This window comes from Colletes gigas, unplaced genomic scaffold (assembly GCF_013123115.1).
Source record: "Colletes gigas isolate AHSC1104 unplaced genomic scaffold, ASM1312311v1 Colletes_gigas_Sc00002, whole genome shotgun sequence".
Classification (NCBI taxonomy): domain Eukaryota; kingdom Metazoa; phylum Arthropoda; class Insecta; order Hymenoptera; family Colletidae; genus Colletes; species Colletes gigas.
In genome coordinates, this window is record NW_025106631.1 from 3,275,934 (window position 1) to 3,302,660 (window position 26,727).

The 26,727-nt window shown below is 38.8% G+C and overlaps 1 protein-coding gene across 4 annotated transcripts in view; it reads right to left on the reverse strand.

The window, feature by feature from the left end:
- LOC122398449 (filamin-A) overlaps nucleotides 1–26,516 on the reverse strand; it is a 36,300-nt gene extending 9,784 nt beyond the window's left edge. The window contains exons 1-14 of one of the 4 annotated variants that reach the window (XM_043398313.1): nucleotides 26,329–26,516; nucleotides 21,974–22,348; nucleotides 17,803–17,927; nucleotides 14,896–15,026; nucleotides 14,614–14,827; nucleotides 14,420–14,537; nucleotides 14,137–14,324; nucleotides 12,181–12,336; nucleotides 11,956–12,097; nucleotides 11,677–11,882; nucleotides 10,077–11,583; nucleotides 9,269–9,404; nucleotides 9,128–9,207; nucleotides 8,867–9,034 (exon numbers count right to left, since the gene is read on the reverse strand). In XM_043398313.1, the coding sequence (XP_043254248.1) occupies nucleotides 8,867–9,034; nucleotides 9,128–9,207; nucleotides 9,269–9,404; nucleotides 10,077–11,583; nucleotides 11,677–11,882; nucleotides 11,956–12,097; nucleotides 12,181–12,336; nucleotides 14,137–14,324; nucleotides 14,420–14,537; nucleotides 14,614–14,827; nucleotides 14,896–15,026; nucleotides 17,803–17,927; nucleotides 21,974–22,340 (3,538 nt within the window). In that variant the 5' untranslated portion in view covers nucleotides 22,341–22,348; nucleotides 26,329–26,516. Of the gene's footprint in view, nucleotides 1–8,866; nucleotides 9,035–9,127; nucleotides 9,208–9,268; nucleotides 9,405–10,076; nucleotides 11,584–11,676; nucleotides 11,883–11,955; nucleotides 12,098–12,180; nucleotides 12,337–14,136; nucleotides 14,325–14,419; nucleotides 14,557–14,613; nucleotides 14,828–14,895; nucleotides 15,027–17,802; nucleotides 17,928–21,973; nucleotides 22,349–25,578; nucleotides 25,914–26,312 lie in introns of those variants that run through there. The other 3 variants (XM_043398296.1, XM_043398303.1, XM_043398320.1) reach the window with 3 other exon arrangements.
- Between the last annotated feature and the right edge of the window lie 211 nt (nucleotides 26,517–26,727).

Genomic DNA, 26,727 nt, shown 5'->3' on the forward strand with positions numbered 1-26,727 from the left:
CAAGTTTTCACAGTCGCACGCGGCGAACCGATTCGACGTTCGTTATTCGACGCTCCTCGACGTACGTTGAACGCGAACGATTCTCGTTCAGATCCATTCTGACACAATTATCGCGACACGATGGCAGAAATTCGTGACAACGCTAGGATGGATCCCCGAACGTTCGAAAAAAAAACCCGACAGATTATCGTGGCTTCGGTTTCGCGACAAGGAAACGTCAGCAGATCGCGATTCACGACAGACTCGAACGAGTCGAGCGACGGGACGAGTGTGGCTGCCACTGGATTGCCGCTCAGGCCCAAAACCAGGGCCGTCCATTTCTTGGTGTACACTCAACAATTTTATTTCCTGATCAATTTTTATTTTTTAATTACAGATACGATTTTTAAATATTGCTACATCAAGTCACTAAAAAGAGGAGGTCTGCACCACATTGATTTCTTTTTTTTTCTAATTCGACAACTGTGTCATAGCAAGTAAGTTCTTTCATCTTTTGTATTCCTGATTACTCAGTCTTCTATTTTTAGGTTTTCAAACAAAAGGTTGAGGCGTTTTAACAAATTAGGAAGAACACTGGCGTACAAAGTCCAAGTAATTGTATACGTTCAAATACTGTTAATGGTGAATGTACAGAGCAAATATCAAGTTGTCTGTTCTTCAAGGTTGTAAGTGATTCTTTATCCGGATTTAAAAGATACCGGTTATTGGTCATTGGAAGGTGATTTGTTTTATTCTTTTACATTTAAATCCGTAATAAAGAAATTGGATCAGGGCTTTGACGGGGTATGGTACGCTCATGCTTCTCCCATTCGTTTCTTGCTTCGACCAGCTACAGTCTATACCTATACGTTTACAGGATACCTGATCTGCGTATTTCGATACCTTAAGGTCGGCCGCAAATAGAAACCTCGCTGTTTGCACTCAACACGGATCTACTTTTCGAGACAGACGAGGAAAGAACCGCGATATTCCACGGGCCAGCGTCGATGATTAATATCCATCGAGAAGCATCGGGTCAGAGGAGTGCAAATCTTCTATGCATCGCGATTCGACTTAATAATCGAGTTTCTACGCGACGCGGTACGATCCACTCTACGCGAAACGAATTTCAAAACGTGGAACGTGGACGTATGCAACGTACGGCTCTGTTTAGAAAATACGAGAAATGTGTCTCCGTTCACGTGTTACAATTCCAAACGATGTTCGTGCCTCGTAATTCCGTTTGGAGATGTTCGTTCCCTGTGACGATGGATTTTTTTTTAATCGGTACACGTAGCTCTTTAATGATAATGTACGATTGATAATTAGCGCGATTAAAAGAGGATCGACCGTCCCGATCCACGTAATCAGTCGCTCAAACTGCAAAGTGCAAACCTCATTGGTGTCCATCGTTGGCGCGGTACCAGCTTCGAAATATCGAGAAGCTGACTCTCTGGATCACCGTAGCCACGAGCTCGATTTTGTTTTCGTTACGTTTCCCGCGAAATTTTGCCCAATTCTGCCCCCGACCACAGACTTCAATAAACGTATTACGCATAACTAATTGCAGAGTGAATAATTAGGACGATAAGGACGGTGAATTGCGCTCTTACGAGAGCAAAGCACCGTCTCGTCTCCGTGGCCATTATTACGAAATTAATTCCACCGTGTATTTTGCAACGCGTTGCGTTTTCCTAGTCTCTGTTGAACGTACGTCGTGACATTTAGTTGCGAAAAAATTAAAAAAATTAACACTTTTACTCAATAAAAAAAAAGAAATTTAATAAGACTCGAATGGGAATTCCAATCGTTTCGAGAATACATGTAACGGTTTTTACGGATGTTGGTTCGCGCCATTGATATCTTTGGGCCCGTTTTTTTCATTCCGAATCGCTTTGCGCTACATTCTTAACAGCAGGAGTTACGTTGAAGAGAGTGTGGCACGCGAGTCGCTGCATTCCCCGACATAACGGGTCATACGGAAGGAAACTCGTTCCAAAATTTTCGAAAAGCTTCCACCGGACGACCAAACGCGTTTAACCGTGTCACGATTTCCAAAAATACGAATGACGGTAGATTACGCCTCGCGTGAGTAAATCACGATTCCAATGCGCGGCGGATCGTTACGAACGGGACACCGTTTATGCGAGAACAAATCGGAATCAATTGAATCCAATACGTGCACGACTACCGCATTGTTTTCATCGACCAACAGTGATTCACTCCGCAAGTCTGGCCTTTATTGGCGCTGCTATTAATATTGCATAATATTCGATTATTTCATGTCCCGGGACTCAAAACGTTTCGAACGAATGACGAATTTTTTTTTAAATAGATATTCAAATTTCTTCGATGTTCACAGCTACTCGATAGAGCAAACATTTTACTGGAATAATGGATAATTTTTTTTTAGATATTCTCATGGAAATTTAAAATATAGAAAGACAATCAGCTATGTATGATATTTAATTTTATAATTGAAACTGTAATTTTTATTTCACGAGTAATGAATGTAATTATCAGACAGACACAAGCAAACATTTTGCTCGAATAATGCATAATTTTTTTTTAGATATTTTCATGGAAATTTAAAATATAAAAAAAATCAGCTACATAAGATATTTAATTTTATAATCGAAACTGTAATTTTTATTCCATGAACGCAAAATTATTTATCAGAGTCAAGCAAACATTTTACTCGAATAATGCACAATTTTTTTTTAAATGTTCTCATGGAAATTTAAAATATAGAAAGAGAATCAGCTACGTAAGATATTTAATTTTGTAATTGAAACTGTAATTTTTATTCCACGAGCAACGAACTCAAAATTATTTATCAGAGGCAAGCAAACATTTTACTCGAATAATGAATAATTTTTTTTTTAGATATTTTCATGGAAATTTAAAATATAGAAAGAGAATCAGCTACGTTAGATATTTAATTTTATAATTAAAACTGTAATTTTTTTTGTTTTTTTTTTTTAGCGTTTTAGTGGAGCTGATCATATTTAGAGCAATTGGTATACTTTAATGTCTTTTAATAAGTTTAAAACTTTTTTACATGAGTCTATTTCTCGTAGGATAATTAGTGAATTTTGTAGCTTATGTTGAATCCTCTTCTTCGTTGAATTTTTGTTTTACTAAATAATTTTTAGTAATTTTTATTCCACGAACGCAAAATTATTTATCAGACAGAGGCAATGAATAATGATGTTCTCGTAAAATTTAAAATATAGAGAGACAATCAGCTACGTGAGACACTTAATTTTATAATCGAAACAGTAATTTTTCTTCCACGAGCAACGAACGCAAAAATTATTTATGTTTTATTCATTATTCGAAATTTTTATCCGCGCGAATTCGACCCGTTTGTCGTACGGAGAGTTATCTGTTATTCAGATTGGTTCGTAACGTTATTTCCGTGCGTATTTCCATCGCGCCAGGCAGATCAACATCGCTGTTGCAGGCGCGAGGCGTTGAAGTCACCGAAACCCAGCCGCGTTACGTAAACACGGGACGCGTGATTTTTACCTTGCGAGCAGATGCGTTTAATTCCCCGCCCGTCTAATTAGCACATAATCGGAACTTTCATAGCTAATGTGTATTCTTATCGAGCGGTCACGGTGATTTGCCCATCGTGGTTCAGCAGAATGTTTACTCGTGTGAGCCTCGACCGTGTAGCATCCACACGCGTACAGTTTATTAATATTCAAACGATCCTCGTTATCATCGTGATGATTTCATCGACGTATTTCGCATTACTATCGATGGTGATCCATTCGAGGTAACTTGGGCGTAACACTGCCCTCCTTAACGATTTCCATTTATCATCTGTGCCTTTCTTAACTAAATTTTTAAAATCTAGCCATTGTTTCTTAACGCAAAACTTTGCAATGAAACCTAGATAGAACGTTCCAGCGCAGGAAACGTGTAAAAATTGTACTCGATTAACTGATTCCATATTTAAAATTGCAGAACGCGTAAATATTATTTTTTAACAACTTCTGTTGAATTCGATCGATGCAATGGCAAGAATACATATATTCTAATTGAAAGAAAAATCGAATTTTGAGGTAATCGTCAACACGAAAGGTATCGATAAATATACGTGCGATTAATACCCGTAAATCTAGCGTTAATTACCCAAAAGGCAAGGCGATTAGCTGGCAAGGTTGGCTTAAATTTTGCAACGCTGCAAACACGTTTCCAGGCGACAAGAAATCGTGTCATTTGCCGATGCCATGCAAATAACGTCACGCCGAGATAAAATATTCTACCTGTATTTTTAGCGCTAAGACTATCCGTTGAAATGTTACACAGGTCGCTGTGAATTATGAATAATTTATACAAATAAATTAGATTAGCTCCGGAGATTCCGTACGATACGAAGACAGTCCGGAGAAAAAGGAACGAGCCGAAACGGAACAGAGAAATTGACGATAACGCGTAAGGAACGCGTAAGAACGCGTTCCACCGTGGAATTTCCACGTGTCGCTGAGCCCGGTGTGTGTTGTTCTACGGGGTGGCACCGGGAACCAAACAACCGCAAACATTTCCTCCTCGATAAATAATAACGGTCCGATGCGTGCTCGATCTTGCATACGACCGCACAAAAACGGGATTGCAATTATACGGATCGCTGTTACGATACGTACGCGAGGAATAGGAAATCTTGGTTGCTCAACACTTTGTCGACAAGAAACGTACTCGCACGTAAAACGGAGTAAACTGTATTTTTTTTTAGCAATCAGCGACTAGCGTGGAATTTCTGTCGCGAGACGTAGAACTTAGTTCTGCGCAGACGCTGAAGCGATCTTACAATTATTGTTCGAATCGAGCGATCTTGATTGCATTATTCGCGAAGAGCAACTGATCCCAGGGCGAAAGTAAAACTATCCACGCTACGCCACTGCCCACGGACAAGGAATATTATTTAGATGCCATGTAGAGAAGTGCATTCTGCAATCCTGACCACGCGTTCGCACGTGGCCTACAATACCGCGGAGACGTTCGTCGGTGCCCCATTCCAGCTACGAATCACTGCCAGTATTAGCGTATCAAAGCGTTCCTAACTCCGTTACGGCCTCTCGCGAGGAAATATACGTAGTCTCTGTTTTAATGTGAGCCACCAACGACGCTCAAGGTCGGTACGTAGAAACTCGGCGCGTACAAGTTCGTTGACACTCGTGAAACTACAAAATGCTCAACTTTCCAGGATGGCTGACAATTTTTCTCTCGTTCGCTGTTTGGAAAATTGAACTCTTGCGATTTCAATTGTCTCGAGTATCGAACTGTGTCACGGTTCGATGCTTCTCTTCGTCCAGCGGCATTTAACGGCCCAAGTTCGTGCATTACCAACCGAAAAGGAGTATCATAGGGAACCGTAGGTGTGGCCACGGTAACGAAGTATGCTCGCTAGACGTATTTGGTCGCGAATGAGGATAGTCGGTCCCCAGCCCACGTTAATGTAAACGTAATCCACGTAACTGCACGTGCTGACGTCTCGTAACGATCGTCACTGAATTTCAGCCACGGTTGATACGCTTAATGTTGTCGATAACTTAGAAGTGAAACTATTTCGAAATTGAAAAATTATTTGTTAGACGGAGCTCAGCTTTGAAAACTTAAGGGGCCCTTTCTACTTTGTAGGATTTAAAAAATTGGATTTTTTTTTGCATTGTCTTTTAGTATATAGTCTCGAAAATATGTCTACCAAATATCAAATTGAAATTTGAAAAACTAACGAAGTTATAGCCTGCTGAAATGTACCACGCGTAGGGATATATGTATAACTGGGCGTAAAACTTGAGTTGCTTCTCTCCTTTGTGGGGTTAAAAAGATTGGATTTTTTTTTGCATTGTCTTTTAGTATGGAGTCTCGACAATATGTCTACCAAGTATTAAATTGAAATTTGAAAAACTAACGAAGTTATAGCCTGCTGAAATGTACCACGCGCAGGTATAACTGGACCTAAAACTTTAAAGCTGTTTTTCTGGAAACTACATTTTTAACGAAAAAACTATTAAAAATATCAACATGAAATTTATATAGTATTTTTAGAACTGATCTCCCTATAGCATGAACTAGGATAGTTGCGATATATGCAGTACTTTTTCTTTTATTAACAAAAAAGCAGCCGAATATATGAAAATATTCAATATTTTATCGTGAAATAGCTACCATTTTGCTATTTTTTGTTTTTTTGAAAAGATCCTAGTTCATGCTATAACCACGCTCATCTGTATTAAGAATATCGTTGGTTTTTGGATTTCGGATAACTTGTTTGCGAGGTATCACATACACAACCATTCATAAAAACTGTTGTTCGTTGATCAACAAAAACAGCGTAATCAATAGATATTATGCGTTGCAAAAATTCGTAAATATAGCTAAATATATGATAAATGTATCTACAAAACCTGGAATTAATAGCTCTTTGATAGCCCACAAAAAAAAAATCATAAAGAAACACGTATTTTTCGTGCCTACGAGGTAGAATGGCCCCTTAATTAAAAGGCCTTTCTACTTTGTAGGATTTAAAAAATCGAATTTTTTTTGCATTGTCTTTTAGTATGGAGTCTCGAAAATATGTCTACCAACTATTAAATTGAAATTTGAAAAACTAACGAAGTTATATTTTATTAGCAAAAAAGCAGCCGAATATACGAAAATATTCAGTATTTTTTCGTAAAATAGCTCTCAATTTGTCATTTTTTGTTTTTTTTTTTTAAGATCCTACTTTATGCTATAACCACACTCATTTATATTAAAAATATCGTTGATTTTTGGATTTCGGATAACTGTTGTTTGTTGATCAATAAAAACAGCATAATCAATAAATATTATGCGTTGAAAAAATTCGTAAATACAGTTAAATATATAACAAATATACCTACAAAATCCAGAATTAATTGCTCTTTAATAGCCCGCAGAAAAAAATCACAAAGAAAGGTAAAATGGCCCCCTAATTTTTTAAACACTTTTTTGAAACACGACGAATGATATTACAATGCAAAAATATACAATGCCTCGCGTACAGATGTTAGACAGGCCTAAATATTATTAATTCGATGAATGGTTAGGGTAATAAATTCTTGTTTCGCGGCGACGACATTGTTGAGATTTTCCCGACGCACGTACGAAGCGGTAAAAGTATGTTGTTCGGTATATCCTGACACCCATCCGCAATGGGTTAATGGTATTGCTTAAATGGCACAGCGTGCATTGTGCTTCGATAGGTAAACGAAAGGAAAAAATTCAGGAAGGTAAAGAAAACGATGACGTCGTATATGTGTCAGTGGAACATCGCGTGGATGCGTGAAATCGCAAGTCAACGACCTGACCAATGACCTGTTGACTCTGAAGACGTACGAGTGTGCTTGTACACGGCGAAAATGTCAGAAATATGCATAAACGAACCGAATAGAATTTTCCAACAAAATTATAAACCAGCCCAAAAATTCGAGCCTAAAATTCTAAAGTATTCAAAATAATAATAACAACACCAAAAAATTAGTAACAGAAAAATTATATAACATTTGCATCCTGTTCTTTTCAACGTTGGAGTTTTCGAATTCCTGTTCCGTAAAATAAACGAGTGTTTTTTAAGAGGATACCATTAACCAGTCATTTTACTTACGAAGCTGCATGGAACAAGTGCATAACTTTCACCAGGAAATTTCTTTCGCAGTTAATAACAATCTGCTGCGACAGGTTGAAAGGAAAGTCGCTCGACGAGCATAAACGCTGATTATAATTAATGTTGCACGAGGAGATACAACGTTTTCGTTCGATCTCCTTCCGTGGTGCAGACATTTTAAAATTCTCGTACGCATTGTGTCGCAATCGAGATTTTCAGGACAAATTCTTTACTTTCTTAACGGCGATGCCGCCGGAATGCTCGCGTCCGCGAAAGAATTTGCACGCGTGCACACACAATGCTCGATTCCCGACCGTATGGGAAATCGTTATTGTGTCAACACTCCGGAACACCCTATATTCTCTCTAATCCATTGTTCTTAAACGTGGAAGTGTTATTGAAGTACGAACGGTACTTGGAAATTGTTTACAACCAAAGTTACAGAAATTAAATTAATAAACAAAACAATAATTATTCAGTCATAAATAAATCTTCTATTCTTTGTTAAACTAGTAGAAAAATTCATCTTAAATTCGTCGATGGATATCTTCGTTACAGTTCAAATCTTCGTAGATTTAATTTCTGTATCTTAGAAAATGGTCCCCGGTTAATACAATTAAATATCAGTCCTTTTACTATACTTTATGTTAAGTAAAGAATTGCAATGTGAGAAATGACTCACCGGGGACTACTTCGCCATTGAATGTCATCTAGACTTAATTTCTGTGTCTTAGAAAATGGTCCCCGGTTAATACAATGTAATATCAGTCCTTTTATTATATTTTATGATAATTAAGTAAATAGCAATGTGAGAAATGACTCACCGGGGACTACTTCGCCATTGAATGTCATCTAGACTTAATTTCTGTATCTTAGAAAATGGTCCCCGGTTAATACAATGAAATATCAGTCCTTTTATTATAATTTTATATTAATTAAGTATATAGCAATGTGAGAAATGACTCATCGGGGCTACTTCGCCATTGAATGTCATCTAGACTTAATTTCTGTATCTTAGAAAATGGTCCCCGGTTAATACAATGAAATATCAGTACTTTAACTATATTTTATATTAAGTAAAGAATAGCAATGTGAGAAATGACTCACCGGGGACAACTTCGCCATTGAATGTCATCTAGACTTAATTTCTGTATCTTAGAAAATGGTCCCCGGTTAATACAATGAAATATCAGTCCTTTTACTATACTTTATGTCAAGTAAAGAATAGCAATGTGAGAAATGACTCACCGGGGACAACTTCGCCATTGAATGTCATCTCCACGAGGTGTACAACAGCTTCGTGGGGCACAAATGATGCCAGAAATCTTTGGCTGCCCAACGCTCTGACAAAACTCGTCACGTGGCCGCCGTTTACGAGGATCTCGAGATTCCCGGATCCAGCTCTAGATCCATCGACTGGAAACACAGTCAAACATTGCACAGTGCAACGATACAAATTTGCTGCAAACGTACTCCACTTTGCAATCAAGTTTTATTTACGATACGCACTTTCAAATTCTACTGGTTGATTTACAACGCCATTCGGAATGTTCCCAATTTGGATCGATCGAGCATTGTACGCCTGCGATCTGGAAGACATTATGTAAGTTAAATTTCGAATCGTAAAGAGTTCGTAAAGAGTTTACAAACCTGAATGGAGACCCTTGAACGTGCTGGCCATTCACTAAAATTTGTATTATGTGTTCACCAACTTCTTCAGCGGTTATCGTGTACGTTAGACCTCGAAGGGTCGATTTTTGAACGGGAATTAGCTTTCCATTTGGACCTAAAATATATTTTTCTTTTTTTAATCAGGAAACTCTTATATAGTCTCAGAAAATATTGCACATTTCAAAATAATTAAAATAGTGGAACAGTAATAAACTATTAATAAATTATTGAATCACTTCTTGACCAAAAAAGTACGCCATTTCTAGTAAAAGGTGATAGTCGAGCAAAGTCCAAACTGGTCGAATTACAGTTTTAATTGCAGACCAGTAACTTTGTGTTCAATAATGGAGCAACAGTATCAGGACTTTGATCTTTTCCACAAATCATTCTAAAAGAAACCAAACGCAGGATAAAATCACAAATAAATGCACATAGTTTCGCAATCTGCACAAAGAGAGTACTCCAACGATGCATCATTACGTATATTTCATTTTGATAAATGGTCTAAAAATAATTAGGAAGCGGAGTGATCAAAACGCGTAATATTTTCTGAAACATCCTCGTACAGTGTTTCTCAAACTCCACGTTCTTACAAACCCCTCAATAAAAGAAAATTTTTAGCAAAAGATCGTATCTAGAGTAAAATTATAATTACTAATAAAATATATATATATATTAGTGAGGTGAGAATTATTATTTTTGGAAATAATTATTTATTACTTGGTTCTTTCTTTCCAATGGAATTACAGTTTGAGAAACACTGTCCTCGCACAACAAGGAAACTCACCAGAAACACTGACGGTAACTTTGCTCGAATCTATGTTTGGATCTATAGCGAAGGTAGTCGGCCTGTGAATCGGTAACATTTCAAGCGCACTTCCGGTCACGAGCCCGTGATTCTTGTCTTGCGTCGACGAGTAAACAGAAACCCCATTATTAAGATACCGATCGTGCACCCCGTCGGTGGTGTCCATGCTTTTGTAATAATTGTTATTTTTATTCTTAAGAATGCCGTGTGTCTGCGTACGAGCATTATGATTGTCGCTGTTGTATTTCTGGGATGCACCGTAATCAGAGCTAGAAACCCTCTGCGTGGACACAAAGTTGGATGAGCTGCTTTGCGTCTGGGACGTGTTCCTTGAATTGTAGCTGTGACCATTCTTGTAATTGTTATTTAAATAACTTTGGTTACTAGTGTTTTCAGCAGTGGGTGAATTATTGGTCAAGTTAGCAAGAGACTCCAAACTGCCATAAGATAGTAAGGATTTAGTCTTCTCTATGGCGTCCCAAGAGTCTCGTCGGGAGGTACCACCGACCATTGACGAAACTCTCACGTTGCTGCTGGTGTCCACCGCTCCATTGTCCACGGAACCTCTTCTGTTGTCGCTGTTCCTCGGGCTGAAGCTTCGATTCACAGGGCTTTGCGTAGGACTACGGAACGTCATAGGACTACGATTCGGTGATCGAGATCTCTTCAACGACCCAGAATTGTAGATGTCTCTGGACTCTTTAATAATCGGGGAGTATCTCGAACCATGAGCAGTAGGGCTCGGATTCGGTGAACGCGACGTGTTGATCGTACTGGTCGTGTAAATATCTTTCGACTCTTTCACGAGGCTTGGACTTTGCACGGTCGGCGACCTCGACTGATTGTACGCGGTGCTCGAATAGATCTCCTTCGTTTCCTTGATCGTGGACGGACTGTGAACGTTCCGCGAGACTGGACTGTGACTGTGATTCGGTGATAGGGTACGATTGAACGAGGTTGACGCGTGGTACGTCGAGCTGGAGTTCTCCACCGAATAATTGTTCGATGTCTTGTAAGTCGAGGTGCTCTGGTGCACGGGCGAGTAATCGCGAGCGTGTTGAGTCGGGCTCGAGGACGATTTGTAAGTGGACGAGGAATAGACCTTCTGAACAGGGCTGGATCGATCAGCGCCGATCGATACGTTCAAGCCGTTCATTCGTCTCTCCAGGGAAGATAATTTGGACCTCTCGAGGCTGGACGTCGATTCCCTCGATCTTCTCGATCCTTTCTGTGTTCCCACGCGAATGGAGAACGGGGAGCCTCGAACGTCGGAGCCATTGAAGTACACGTACACTCTGTACTTTCCAGCGTCGGTAGGAACGAACGAGACCCGATATTGCATGTGTCCGAAATCCTCCATTCGGAAAAGTACAGACTGCTTGTCGTGGACCAAGTCTATTATTACGTCGCCGAGGCCTCCAGTTCCTGTCGCGTCGACGATGAATGAAAACGGTTGCCCGGGCATAGCGCCATCCGTGTCCAATAACTGCATACAACGTCGTTCGATTTATTTATTTGCGAGAAAGTTTCCAATCTAAACAGGGAAGTAATAGTATAAATTGTAATTAGAAGTGTTTACCTTTATTCCATTAGGGTCGAATACGAAGCATGTGAATGGTCCGCCTTGTATATGGTTCCCCTTATGAGTTATCGCGATGCTCCATTCTCCTGTCTCGTCGGGTTGAAAGGTCGCGGTGTGTACACCATCGTTCTCTTTGACAGGGCACGACAGAGATCTTCCGGTCGGGGACCATGCAGTGACATCAATGCCATCATGACTAGTTCCTAAAAAGTGAATTTTTTATAGTTGTTGCACCGTACGCGGTGAAGAGTAACAATCGTTCAGAGCTGTATTTACCGTAACTGTTGACTAGAACCTCAACGATGGATCCTATAGCGCACGGATCCATACCGGGCGATTTGATTTTGGTCAGGGGAGGTAAAACTCGAAAATAGTAGGGGCATCCATCTACCAGTTCTCCGTCGTTGTACACCATTAACTGAAATACAGAGGAAATTAGTTACGTGTATGTTGTTTAAGGGAGTATGAATATAGAATGAGTTGAGAATGATAGAAACGAACCTTGTGCATTCCAACTTCCGTAGGTATGAAGGTTCCTTTACCGTGAACACCGTTCCAGGTAAGCCTGCATTCGGTTCGTCCGCTGGGACTTACGACTTCGCCGCGTACTTCCCTCGTGTTTACTTCTTTGGTAAGCATTTCTAACTTGAAATGCGCCTACAAACACAAATAAGGGACAATTGAACGTTATTTCATAATATTGGATAGTTCCTTGAAATGTTTTACACGTTTAAATTATACAACCCTTGGGAAAAATTGTAATGGGATATTCTAGAGGCCAAAATAAGACGAAAATGAGGAATATCAATTTATTGATGGAGGCTTCGTTAAAAAGTTATTAACGTTTAAAGTTCCGCCAGTACTGAATTTTTTTCTCGAAAATGCGCAGGATTTCGGGGGTGTGTCTATTCACCAAAAATTATTGTAATTGACCCCCGCAATTGAAAATAATTTTTCCAGAACGATTTGAAATTTTTTTTTCCGTCGAAAATTTTTACAGCTTCTCGAATTTTTTTCTAGAAAGTGGGTGGGATTTCTGGGGTATGTCTATTCACCAAAAATGATTATAATGGAGCCCTGCGACTGAAAATAATTTTTTTAGGTCGATTTGAAAATTTTTTTTTCGCCGAAACTCTCACCACATATACGAATTTTTTTCTCGAAAGTGGATAGGAATTCGAGGGTATGTCTATTGGCCAATAATGCTTGTAATTGACCCCCGCAGCCGAAAATAATTTTTTTAGAACGATTTGAAATTTTTTAATTTTGTCGAGGAATTTCATATCTTTTCGAATTTTTTTCTCGAAAATGTGTAGGATTTCGAGGGTATGTCTATTGACCAATAATACTTGTAATTGACTCCTGCAACTGAAAATATTTTTTCCAGAACGATTCGAATTTTTTTTTTTCGCCGAAAAATTTCAGCACTACCCCCTGGTCAATTTTCCTTAAAACTTCGTTTTTCATTTTTAATAAATTTGATTGGCGCTGTACAGAAAAGTTGTTTAATACTTTTTTGAAGGTATCCATGAACTCTAGGTCCCCCCAAAATTTCAATGAAATATATTCACTATTGTAGGAGTTATGGCTGTTTGAAGATTGGCCCATTTTTATGTGGTTTTTCTCATTTTGCGGAGTCAAGGAACAACTTTCCGAATATTTTTAGAATTTCTACATATCCTTCGCCAAAATACGCGTTGTTTGCCCTTTGAATCATTAAAATCCCCCAATCCGTTCAGAAGTTATGACATTTTAAAGATTCGCATGAAATTTCGGGGGTGCATTTCCGGGCTCACGTTAGATTTTCGATCAGGAATTTTTTTCTCGAAAGTGTGAAGGATTTCGAGGGTTTGTGTAATGACCAAAAATGATTATAATAGACCCACGGAACCGAAAAGAATTTTTTCAAAACGATTTGAAATTTTTTTCCCCCGTCGAAAAATTTCACATCTTCTCGATTTTTTTTCTCGAAAGTGGATAGGATTTCGAGGGTTTGTCTATTGACCAATAATGCTTGTAATTGACCCCCGCAACCAAAAATAATTTTTCCAGAACGATTCGAAATTCTTTAATTTAATTGTCAATAACTTTTTAACGAAGCCTCCATCAACAAATTGATATTCCTCATTTTCGTCTTATTTTGACCTCCAGAATCCCCCATTAAAATTTTCCAAGGGGTAGCCGAACCTCCTGTATACATTATAAATAATTTTCAACAAGGCTCCTCATTTCGTTCGAAAACATTCAATGAAAATGCGCCACGGACTATCCAACGTGGGATATTCGTACCTATGGACGAGCATTTCGCTCTTAACTGCTAATTACAATCCGTACCCTGTTTTCTATTGTCTTCTTACGTTCCGTTAAGAACCCGCGACGCTAGTTGAGCAACGGCTCTGTCGAAATAATTCAGGGAACCGATGTACACATTTTTCAGCCGCAATTATTCGTACTAACCGGTTGCTGCACTCTGGCGGAAGTGCTGTCGATGTGGACAACAATTTGTTTGCTAGCTTGAGGGCGAGGCTTCACCCACTGAAAGTACGCCGCGTACGCCATCACGCCCAAATGTTCGACGTTCTGATCCGCCATGTCTTTCGCCTTGAGTATAGGCTCCACGCCTAGTTTCTTGCCGCCGTCGATACCTTCGGGGAAAAATACGATGGCGTTACATCACCCGGCGACAAACTCATATAAATAACTCGTTATTCTCGAAACGTATCACGATGTTTCTATTTACCCATCTGTATGTTGTGCTCCCAAGCGGACGGATCTGCGTTGATTTTGTCGCACGATGGGGCTGGTCCACCCAAATTCCTCACGATGCTGCACAGCACTGTGCCGTCGTTCCAATCGGTCTGCAAGAATCGATTCCATCTGAGAAAAATGTCCGTGGTACTATCGTCCCGACGCAACCCAAAGGTCACCACTCACCGTGAAATTCTGCACAGAGTGGTGAGATAACTGAGAGTTGACCCATCGTAGCGTGGCATGGAAACCCGGCGAACCTTCCTTCATGAAGTACGACAAGTAGGTCATTCCCGATAGTTCGTCCAAATATGGCGACGCAAGGTACTCTGGTTCCAATACCACGGGTATGTCGAATTCGCGCTTCGAGATCTCCATCGCTTTGCGGCAATTGTACACGCTGCGAACGTAAGAGTACGGATTCGTGCAGTCGCTGGATATATACGACGCGTCGATTTTTCGATTTACCTATCGTTGGGATCGAGCTGGCGCCAGTGGGTGAACAGACCAGGCTGGCAATAATCGAGCAACGCGCTCAGGTACACGCCGGAGTTCCAGTCCGTCGTGAAATTATTTACTCTGCATTCCGGGAGGACTGCCTGTAAAAGATAGCGATGAAACAGTGAGACGAGCTTCGTAGCGTCGACGAAAGTTACGATCAAAGGGTTACACCGCCTCGAAATAACAGAAACACGAGCAGCTTGAAGATTTGAAAAATGTAACAAGCAACGATTATTTTACAATTGTTGGTTTTTTTTATATTTATTTTTTTATTTATTTATTTTACAATCGTAAGTTGCGTTTCGCGTTTCGAGATACAAGTCAAGAGGGTGCAACTGTGTCTTTTTCTTGGCTCGTTTAGACAAAGTATAGGATCAATTGAGTCTGAGGGTACGGGACGAATTTTTCACCTTTTCATTCTGTGTGTTTCTTTCAAACCGTGCAGAGGTACCTTCCAAGTGTTTTAATAAAGCTTAGTTAAAAGTTATATCGTCCCAATTGTCTTTTTTATTCCACCATCTATTTCCAATAACAATTTTTAGAAAGACTGAAGAATAAAGGAATATTTGATTTCAATTTTTAGGAGTAATAATTCATAAATTGGAAAGTACCATGAGATTGGCAAGAACGTATTGGGAAACCTATGGTCGCTGTGTTTAAAAACCTCTTCATCTTCGAAGCATGCTATTATAAAAATGGACTGCGTGGGGTAGCCAAAGGCAGAGAATTAAGTTTAATTCCAAGCAGTTACATAAGTAAAGAAATTTGTGTGATTTATGAATAATAATTTTATCTCTCTATAAACGAGGATAACGGAGGTTCTACTGTACATTAACACTGGAACTACCAAACCAGAAAATGGGTCAAAATGACCCATTCGTAATTTCTAATAAAACTTGTAAAAAATTTGCTCGACTGAATTTTTGAAAATTTATCGTAATTTTCTATAAGAGAGTATATAAACACTTATTTCCATTGCATTACATATTTCTTCGCGTAACTATGGTTTCAATTTCTTTGATACAAATAAACACACTATAATTGTCGATAGTTCTAGTGTTAAATTGTAATAACAGTGTTCAAGTTTGGATGTTCAGAATGTGTTGTTGGAAATGATGTTAGGAAATTTATTGCAATTTTCGGTGCATTTTCTTAAACATGTGTCATTTACCGAAAATTTGTGTTTTTAATTTGATTTTTGCAAGTTATGTACAGTATTATAGAACCTTCCAAACTGTTAAACAATCTTTTTACAATATTAGCAATTGGTCCCAATTTTTTATGGTAAATGTTTATCAACTTTAAATTGAGTTTAAAAAAGAATACCTCGATGATTTTTTTTAATTTTTTTCTAGTAAGTGAGTAGAATTTCGGGGGTACGTCTATTGACCAAAAGTGATTATAATTGACCCCAGAAACCAAAAATAATTTTTTCAGAACGATTTGAAATTTTTTAATTTCGTCGAAAAATTTCGCACCTTCTCGAATTTTTTTCTCGAAAATAGGTAGAAATTCAGAGGTATATCTATTGACCAAAAGTGATTATAATTGACCCCAGAAACCAAAAATAATTTTTTCAGAACGATTTGAAATTTTTTAATTTTGTCGAAAAATTTCGTACATTCTCGAATTTTTTTCTCGAAAATAGGTTGGAATTCGGGTGTATGTCTATTCATAAAAAATGATTGTAATTGACCCAGAAACTAAAAATAATTTTTTCAGAACGATTTGAAATTTTTTAATTTTGTCAAAAAATTTCGCACCTTCTCGAATTTTTTTCTCGAAAATGGTTAGAAATTCAGGGGTATATCTATTAACCAAAAGTGATTATAATTGACCCTAGAAACCAAAAATAATTTTTCCAGAACGATTTGAAATTTTTAAATTTTGTCGAAAAATTTCGTACCTTCTCGAATTTTTTTCTCGAAAATAGGTAGGAATTCGTGGGTATGTCTATTCATAAAAAATGATTGTAATTGACCCCAACAACCAAAAATAATTTTTTCAGAACAATTATATATGTTAAATGTTTATCAAGTTTGAATTCAGTTTTAAAAAAAATAGCTCGATGATTTTTTGTATATTAATTCAGGGTACATTAAACTTTAATTTAACGCCAATTTTAAAAATAAATTTTAAAAAGTCTGTGACAGACATTACTGTTTCGAAAGTTTTACGACAGGATCAAGAGGATCTACTAAAATCAAATTTTTATAATCAGTTTATTTTTATCAATTTTTTATTAAAAAGTTGCAAAAGAAACGACGAAATTTTGCAATTTTTACTTTAAACTTCCACCATTTTGTCAATTTTCAACATAAATTAATTATTTCTCAATTATACTGAGAGCTGCAATCACCTACGCCAGTGTTTAAACACATGGTTACTGTGAACGTGATAACAACATTAAAAGTTACTAAAAATTAATAAAAAAATTATCTTGTACTCCCAAAGGATAGCTAAGTAACTTGCAAAAAAGAATCATAACATCAGATGTAACATTTCCTTAAAAAAAAATTGAGAAAAATGGTTCGATTTTCTATCATTCACATGAGACTCCCCCCCTAATTCCAAACAATTACACAACTAAAAAAATTCGTATGATTTACAAATAATTTTATCTCTCTATAAACAAGGATAACATAGGTTCTACTGTACATTCAATTATAATAACACTGTCCAAGTTTGATGGTTCCCAAATTGTCACAGAAAGTTTCTCTGTTTCGTCGCCTTCAAGATGGCGTAACCCCTTCGATCGCCATTATTTAATGTATTCCGTAAAACGTGTATCCAGCTCGAGTGTTTCTTATATTTGCACGCGGAGATTACGCTCGCGGTGCAGCAAGGTCGCCCCGTGCAATTACGTATACTGACCTTGAGCCATGCGAGCATGAGTTTCCTTGGCGGGAACTTGGACTTGCCTATTTGGTACCTCACAATGAGCGACCATATCAGACCAAGGATCAGTTTCAAATTTCCATTCACGATGTCCACGTTCCCTACGGGCACAAAAAAGTTTACAGATCAATATTATTATTTCACGTACAACGCATCGAGTTGCATTCGCGTCGATGGGCATCGATTCGTCTTCGAGGTGACCTAAATCTCCATTCAATTCTCATATGTGGGAAAAGGACGTACGCGTGTGAAACTTAGTCGACGAATAATCGCTCGAAGGAGAGATTTATCCGCGGATGGATTCGAACGTTTAACCCGTTAACTATCGGCATCCTATTTAGGATGGCAATTAAAAATCTATTTTACACCGATACGATTCCATCGCGTTTGTACACAGGATATGCGGTACGATAAATCTCTGCAATGATTCCGTTTAGTTTTACCGTAGTTCGCGAACGCGCTAAACATATCAGCTCTTTCGTCATTAGAAAAACCTATTACAAGTTTCAAACTGATTCGATCTAACGCGATAAATAAGCAATATCTGGAAAGCAGGAGCATCCAAGACGTAAACTTATGAAATATGCTTGCAAATCGCATTGTTTAAACCGGTATCCGCGATCAAAGTCGTTAGTGCTACGTAGTGTGGTGTGACGAATAAGATTTTAACGCGAGAATCAAGATCTTCGGTGTAAGAATAGGATATGAAACATCTTCAGAAGTACGTATTACGACTTGGATGGTCACGCCTTGATTCGTTGGTATGCAGAATGACGAAAAGACTCGACTTACGTAAAAAATAATGCGTGATTTCATTTAAGTGTGTATTGTACTTGCTAATTACACCGACAAAAGTCTCGTTTGGCAGTTTGACAAAAGGTTCGTACGCGTTTGCAGGAAGTTTGAGAAACACTGATCCAGTTTATTGGAAACAATTTGCCAGCGAGGATGTTCAGGCTCGAACCTTTTAAACGATTTCAATTAATGTTCTCCCGTTAATGCGGAATTAACGCATTCTTGCCCCCCCGTTCGAGGCTTCTCTCGATGCACGAGACGCGTAAATGCGCAGGCTTTATCGCCGATGCATCGGTTTGCCGCTCGCGCGTTGGAAATTAAATTAGTCGCCGGCTACACGAGCATAATCGTAATGGGTCTGAACAGCCTCGTAGGCGCCGATAGAGCGCAAGAAAGGCAACGACCTCGAAGTCCGATTTGCAACCAGTGACGTAACGGCCATATTTTTTGATTGCAAATGATAACCGCGACTGTGTGTTCGGAAACTGGACGTTGAGGACCATTATTACACGCCACGTTATAGTAAATGTCAGACGGAGTCGGGCAAATTTCATTCGTCACTAAAGAATACTCGTTAAACGCCATTTCAACAATGGACAAAAGTGAAAAAAATAAAGTCTACGTTTTATAAATTTTTATATCTCAGAATGTTAATAGAGGAACGTAGATTTTAACACTGTCCATAATTTTTACTGAATTTACCAATTTATTGTTGAAAATGATGTTCGAAATTTATTGCAATTTAATTGCATTAATTTGATTTTTGTTATGTACAGTATTATAGTAACTTCTAAACTTTTAGACAATCTTTTTACAATATTAGCAATTAGTTACAATTTTTTATGGTAAATGTTTGTCAAGTTTGAATTGAGTTTAAAAAAAAATACCTCGATGATTGTTTTTAATTTTCTTCGAGAAAGTGAGTAGAATTTCGGGGGTACGTCTATTGACCAAAAGTGACTGTAATTGACCCCAGAATCCAAAAATAATTTTTTCAGAACGATCTGAAATTTTTTAATTTTGTCGAAAAATTTCGCACCTTCTCGAATTTTTTTCTCGAAAATACGCAGGAATTCGTGGGTATGTATATTGACCAAATATGATTGTAATTGACCCCAGCAACCAAAAATAATTTTTTATTAATTAAATTATTATATCGTGTTTAGTCTCATTTTAATTAGAAAAATCTCCCCCGCGTGATAGTATAATTTTGATTAAAAAAAAGTAAAAGATAAAAATCTTTCTTCTTGTACAGTAGTGTGGTCTTTGAACGAAGATGACGAAGGCAATAAGGATTTTTAAAGAAAGCCGTTACGTCTCCGGTTACACTTCGTCTCGCTGGTTCGAGGGGGATCCCCCTATTGGCGAAGATAAAAATGTACCATTTACGGAACAGCTTTCGAGGACATTTATCGAGTTTTCACTGGTAGTGATAATTAGTAATTAAGTAATGTTATTTTAGTTTGATTGTCTTTTGTAATAGGTTAAGGTTAACTTTAATTTTAGTTGTAAGCGACATCTGAAGGCGAAATTAGGGTTAAAAAGGGGAAAAGGAGATAATGAGGAGAGGAAGGAGTTAAAAGAGTAGAAAGGAGGGGAATAACTGGAGTAAGGAACAGGGAACAGGAGACAAGTGGGAGTAAAAAATAGAGAATTTAAAAAGATTAAAAAATAGAAGATAAATGGTGTTATCGCACCCAAAAAAAAAAAATAGAAAATAGAGTTTTCACTGTATTGGTATTACAGTTCAGGGTTAAGAAACTCAATAAACGTTTGAATCGATCAGAAGGACACGCGATTCAGCGATAGACCGATGATTCAGCTACTGTCCCATGATTAAGGAATGGTATGGGTAGCTATAGCCACCTTGGGTGACTATTTCTGATCGACGATCGCGCGTTTCACGCGTACGCGTATCCTTTCCGCTCGGGCGGCATACTTGACCGGTAAACAAAGCACCTCGCATGTGGGTTATCTGCGAGTCGATTATCAAGAAGGCGTTACGAATAAAATTGTGCAACGTAACGGCGGCGACGTAACGACCGGGTGAAGTCATTCGAGGAGTCGGCCTGTGTAATTATACACCTGCGAGCAACGACGAGAAATCGTTTAGCGGCCGGGAACGATACGATCGCCAAAAGCGACCGAACGCGAAACGCGATCGGTATCTTTCCACGAGCGGGGAAACAGCCTCGCATACGATCGCGTTTTAGCGGTGTCGTTCTCGCCGAGGAAATCGTCGCCCGTGACTCGAGAGCGACTGATTTATTGTCCGCGAGGGGGAGCTTCGTTGGATGCAGCTTCGATGCTTGCATGCGGATCTCGTCCGTCGCGTTGACTCGTGCCTTCCGCTTGAAAACAAAAGTCAGAACGTTTGTAAGAAACTGACGATTACATGAGAAGAATAGGTCGCAAGTAATGGAGATACGAGGGTGAACCAAGTAAACTGTTACAAGCTACTTTCTCAGGAACTATTAATTATAGCTCTTTGTTTTAGAAATGCAGGGATCAATGGCCTCTGTCCAATTGCTTGATAGCTTGTTGGCAAATACTTAGATTTAGGAATAAATTGTTTCCTTTCCAGAAAGGGTACTTTTACTGGTCCTCTACTACAACAGTAATCTGAAAGATTTTTTAAAAAAACTAGAGCAACGGTGCATAGTATTTAGCATAGTAGTCGTATCTATGGATTTCTAATCAGTTCAAAATGTAATTTTGTCCAATTCAACGTCGACTCATATACTTGGAATAAATTGATTCTTTTCCAGATCATTTACACGCAGCAGAGAAAGGGTACTTTTACTGGTCCTCTACTATACCGGTAATCTGAAAGATTTAAAAAAAAAACTAGAGCAACGGTGTATAGTATTTAGCATAGTAGTCGTATCTATGGATTTCTAATCAGTTCAAAATGTAATTTTGTCCAATTCAACGTCGACTCATATACTTGGAATAAATTGATTCTTTTCCAGATCATTTACACGCAGCAGAGAAAGGGTACTTTTACTGGTCCTCTACTATACCGGTAATCTGAAAGATTTAAAAAAAAAACTAGAGCAACGGTGTATAGTATTTAGCATAGTAGTCGTATCTATGGATTTCTAATCAGTTCAAAATGTAATTTTGTCCAATTCAACGTCGACTCATATACTTGGAATAAATTGATTCCTTTCCAGATCATTTACACGCAGCAGACAAAGGGTACTTATAATGATCCTCTACTGTACCAGTAATCTGAAAGATTTTTAAAAAAAACTAGAGCAACATTGCATGGTATTTAGCATAGTAGTCGTATCTATGGATTTCTAATCAGTTCAAAAAGGTAATTTTGTCCAATTTAACGTTGACTCACCGATGTTGACGAGTTTTACGCCATCAGCCTCGATGGCCTGCAGAGCCGTTGATACGTTTTCCAAGTGATGATGCTGATTGGCCGGTCTCGGATTCCATCGAGGCAGACGTCGTTTGGTGAGGACCTCGACGAGGGCGCAGAGTCGCGTACCATCGCGAAAATCCTCCGCGAGATCGATCACTGGCCCGTCAGCAACGTCTGCGGCTTTTAGGTGCTCGTTCACCCAGTTCCTGAACGTGTTCGCCTGAATCTCCACCCACAGGTCCTCGTGGCCTTTGATCGGCATCCCCTTGGCTGCTGTGCCCTCCGCGGAACGGGCCACCAGGCCCACCAATTGCTCCGGGCGTAATTGCTCGGTCGATTCCATTTTCGTTCCTTTTTTTTTATCAGTTAAAACATCGTATGATACAGGCGTGATAATTCCATGGCAAATGGGGTCATCCTTTGGATTTGAATTCGATAAAGGGCTCATGAATATATGATAAATGAAACAAGTTCGGTCCCAAATAGAAGCTTACATCGAAGTTTCAAAATGGCTGGTTTTCTCTAATTTAATTATACAGGGTGTTAGGTCGTACCTGGGAAAAATTGTAATGGGAGATTCTGGAGACCAAAATAGGACGAAAATCAAGAATAGTAATTTGTTGATGGAGGCTTCGTTAAAAAGTTATTAACGTTTATATTTCTGTTGGTACTGAATCTTTTTCTCGAAAATGCGAAAGATTTCCGGGATATGTCTATTCACCAAAAATGATTGCAATTGACCCCCGCAACCGAAAATAATTTTTCCAAAACGATTTGAAAAAATTGTTTTTCGCCAAAATATTTAAGTTGTCGATTTTCCTTAAAAATTCGTTTTTCATTTTTAATAAATTTGATTGGCGCTGTACAGAAAAGTTATTTAATACTTTCTTACAGGTATCTATGAACTCTAGGTCGCCCCAAAATTTCAATGAAATATACTCACTATTGTAGGAGTTATGGTTGTTTGAAAATTGGCCCATTTTTTATGGGGTTTTTCTCATTTTCTGGAGTCGAAGAATAGCTTTTTGAATATTCTTAGAATTTCCACATATTCTTCGTCAAAATACGCGTTGTTTGCATTTTGAAACATTAAAATCGTTCAATCCGTTCAGAAGTTATGACGTTTTAAAGACTTCGAGGAACCATTTCAGGCCTCAGATTATATTTTCGGTAAGGAATTTTTTTTGTCCAAAATGCGTAGGAATTTTGGGGTATGTCTATTCACCAAAAACAATTATAATTGACCCTAGCAACCAAAAATAATTTTTTCATGACGATTTGAAATTTTTTAATTTGTCAAAAAATCTCGCACCTTCTCGAATTTTTTTCTCGAAAATAGGTAGGATTTCGCGGATATGCTTAATCACCAAAAACAATTACAATTGACCCTAGCAACCAAAAATAATTTTTTCATAACGATCTGAAATTTTTTATATTTGTCGAAAAATCTCGCACCTTTTGGAATTTTTTTCTCGAAAATGCGTAGAAATTCGGGGGTATGTCTATTCACCAAAAATAATTATAATTGAGACTAGCAACCAAAAATAATTTTTTCAGAACGATTTGAAATTTTTTAATTTGTCAAAAAATCTCGCACATTCTCGAATTTTTTTCTCGAAAATAGGTAGGATTTCGCGGATATGCTTAATCACCAAAAATGATTGTAATTGACCTTCGCATCCAAAAATAATTTTTTCAAAACGATTTGAAATTTTTTAATTTGTCAAAAAATCTCGCACCTTCTCGAATTTTTTTCTCGAAAATAGGTAGGATTTCGCGGATATGCTTAATCACCAAAAATGATTGTAATTGACCTTCGCATCCAAAAATAATTTTTTCAAAACGATTTGAAATTTTTTAATTTGTCAAAAAATCTCGCACATTCTCGAATTTTTTTCTCGAAAATAGGTAGGATTTCGCGGATATGCTTAATCACCAAAAATGATTGTAATTGACCTTCGCATCCAAAAATAATTTTTTCAAAACGATTTGAAATTTTTTAATTTGTCAAAAAATCTCGCACCTTCTCGAATTTTTTTCTCGAAAATAGGTAGGATTTCGCGGATATGCTTAATCACCAAAAATGATTGTAATTGACCTTCGCATCCAAAAATAATTTTTTCAAAACGATTTGAAATTTTTTAATTTGTCAAAAAATCTCGCAACTTCTCGAATTTTTTTCTCGAAAATAGGTAGGATTTCGAGGGTATGCCTAATCACCAAAAATGATTGTAATTGACCTTCGCATCCAAAAATAATTTTTCCAGAACGATTTGAAATTTTTGAATTTAATTGTTAATAACTTTTTAACGAAGCCTCCATCAACAAATTAGTATCTTTGATTTTCGTCCTATTTTGGCCCCTAGAATTTCCCATTAAAATTTCTCCCAGGGGTGGCCGAACATCCTGTATATAATTTTTATATAACAATTGTTTATTCAAAATTGTTATATACATAATATTGTTGCCCCCCTCTAGTTTTTAATTACACAGCTGCCGGCCACTTGCGTTAACACTCGAGCTGAAAACACATAAACAGTGGAGGGTGTGATTCCGGTTGCAAGTAACCCTAACGCAGATTGGTACAAAAAACAAAACGACACTACATTATTACACAAAACCAGTATCATAATATATTTCCAATTTCCGTATCAATATAATAATTTTCTTTACCAATACGAATAAGCTTATATTTAAGACCGAATTCCCATAGGCTGTTTGCAACAAATTACAAAGAATGATCCGTGGAAGAGAAAAGGTTAACAACCACTGGTCTATAAGAGACAATTCAACGCGAACCCCGGGTCAAGTGGCCTGATAAACGAAACCTCGTTGCAGCGCGAGATCGTTCGAAATTTAAAAACGTACAGAATTACGCGCAACGGCGCGTTCGATTCGCCCGGAAACGGTGCCTGGCACCTCTCGATTTTCTCCACGAAACGTCTAGTTAATCGCGAGATGCTCCCGGTGCACGGGAAGATTAGTTTGTTGAAAAAAAATTTCACACGGTGAAAGTGTCTATGCGGGCACCTGTTGCTACGTCTCCGAACGTCGGGTGCATCTCCTGTTTCTTATCCTTTTAAATGGAAATCCGCCGTTCCGCCGTTTCGTGCGAATTCATTAAATCTTTTACAGTTACAAACGGAGAGAAAGGGGAGAAGAAAGCGTAGAAACGATACTTATGGCCCGTCAACGCTTGTCTACCGTGCGAGGAAAACGGGTGAAAGAAATTCCGCGGTAAAATCACGATCGTGAATCCATCGATACGCCGTGAGATTAGATGGCCGAAAATGGATAGAAATTCGAACGATCGATCCTAATCAAGTTCCGAGGTTTCTATATCGCGTGATATAACGTGACATCCACTCCACGTGCCAAAGAAATCGCTTCTCGCCGCGCTATGACATCACTGTTGTCTCAAAACCTTGCCCGACCGGCGTGAACTTGCGCAAGTGCGTAAATATTTCACGCCGGACGCAGCTAAGTTTGACAGACGACCGTCGTCCACATCGATCGCCATCGTATCTTTATCGTCGCAGAATCCGACGAATCGTAAATGTACTTTCAGACGGGAAACTTACCTACGCTCGAAACGATGCACGATGCGACTTACGATATTCAAAACAACCCTCGCGCGACACTTTCACGATAAACAACACGATCGGAATCGTTCACGACTGCAACGCAAATGGTGCAACCGACGACGTAACGAGAACGTAGTACGAGAACGCGTCTGCAATTACACGAATACAAAAAACGAGACATTACTCGTCCAGAACGTTTAATGGGAACCTCTCGACAGAGCACTATATAGATACCGGTGTTTTACACACTCACGCGCACAAAATTCATTTATCTCGCTCGCGTTTTTCACTGCATCTGTCCTTTTCGAATTGTTTCGCGATCGACCACTCGACCCGTGCAGCGTGACAGCGCCGGTGGAAACACGTCGAACTTTTGAAATCGACGTTTCGAACGATCCAATAGGAAAATGATCGCCAACGGTCGATCGAATTTTTCGCCGCGACGATAACGTTCGTTTTGGGAACGAAAGTCACGACGAGAGTTTACGGTAATCGTCGTGGATTGGTCGAAAGGTCGGCGGATTGGCCAATCGGGATTCACGTCGAAAGGGCGCGATTTGGGGGGGTGGATTCGTTCGAGGAACGTGTCAAAAGAGGTATTTAAAAACTTCCGTCGTACACGGCGACATTCGACTTGGTCGGTACAAATGTCTCGAACGCGAACTATCTTGTACGTTCACTCGCGCGCGATCGAGGATGTAAGAATGTTTGGCATGTGAACTGATATTTACGATCGTGTCGGTCTACCGAGTAGCTTCTTGGCCACGGGATCCTCCTACTCCTACGGAGTTCACGCGATTTCCCTTTCGACAGAGCCTGCTCCACTCGTCGACGAGGTCGAGGCACATCGGGTGTCGCGGCGAGCTACGCGATAAACGCCATTTTTGGACGTTGCAGGTTTCCGGATCGCGTCGTCGCCGACGATCGTCGTTCGAAGTGCGTGAGCTCACTGAACTGACGTGAAAATCCCCTTCTTCCACGCTGCTTGACGCGATCGCTTTCCGAGACCGTTGGAACACATGCACACGATCGTAATGTATACGATTCTGTGCCTACTCGTATCGGGGCCCCATCCTTTCCGCTGTTCATTTATCACCTTGCTATATAAACGACAAGTAATTCGATTAACGCGAAACAGTACTCGTC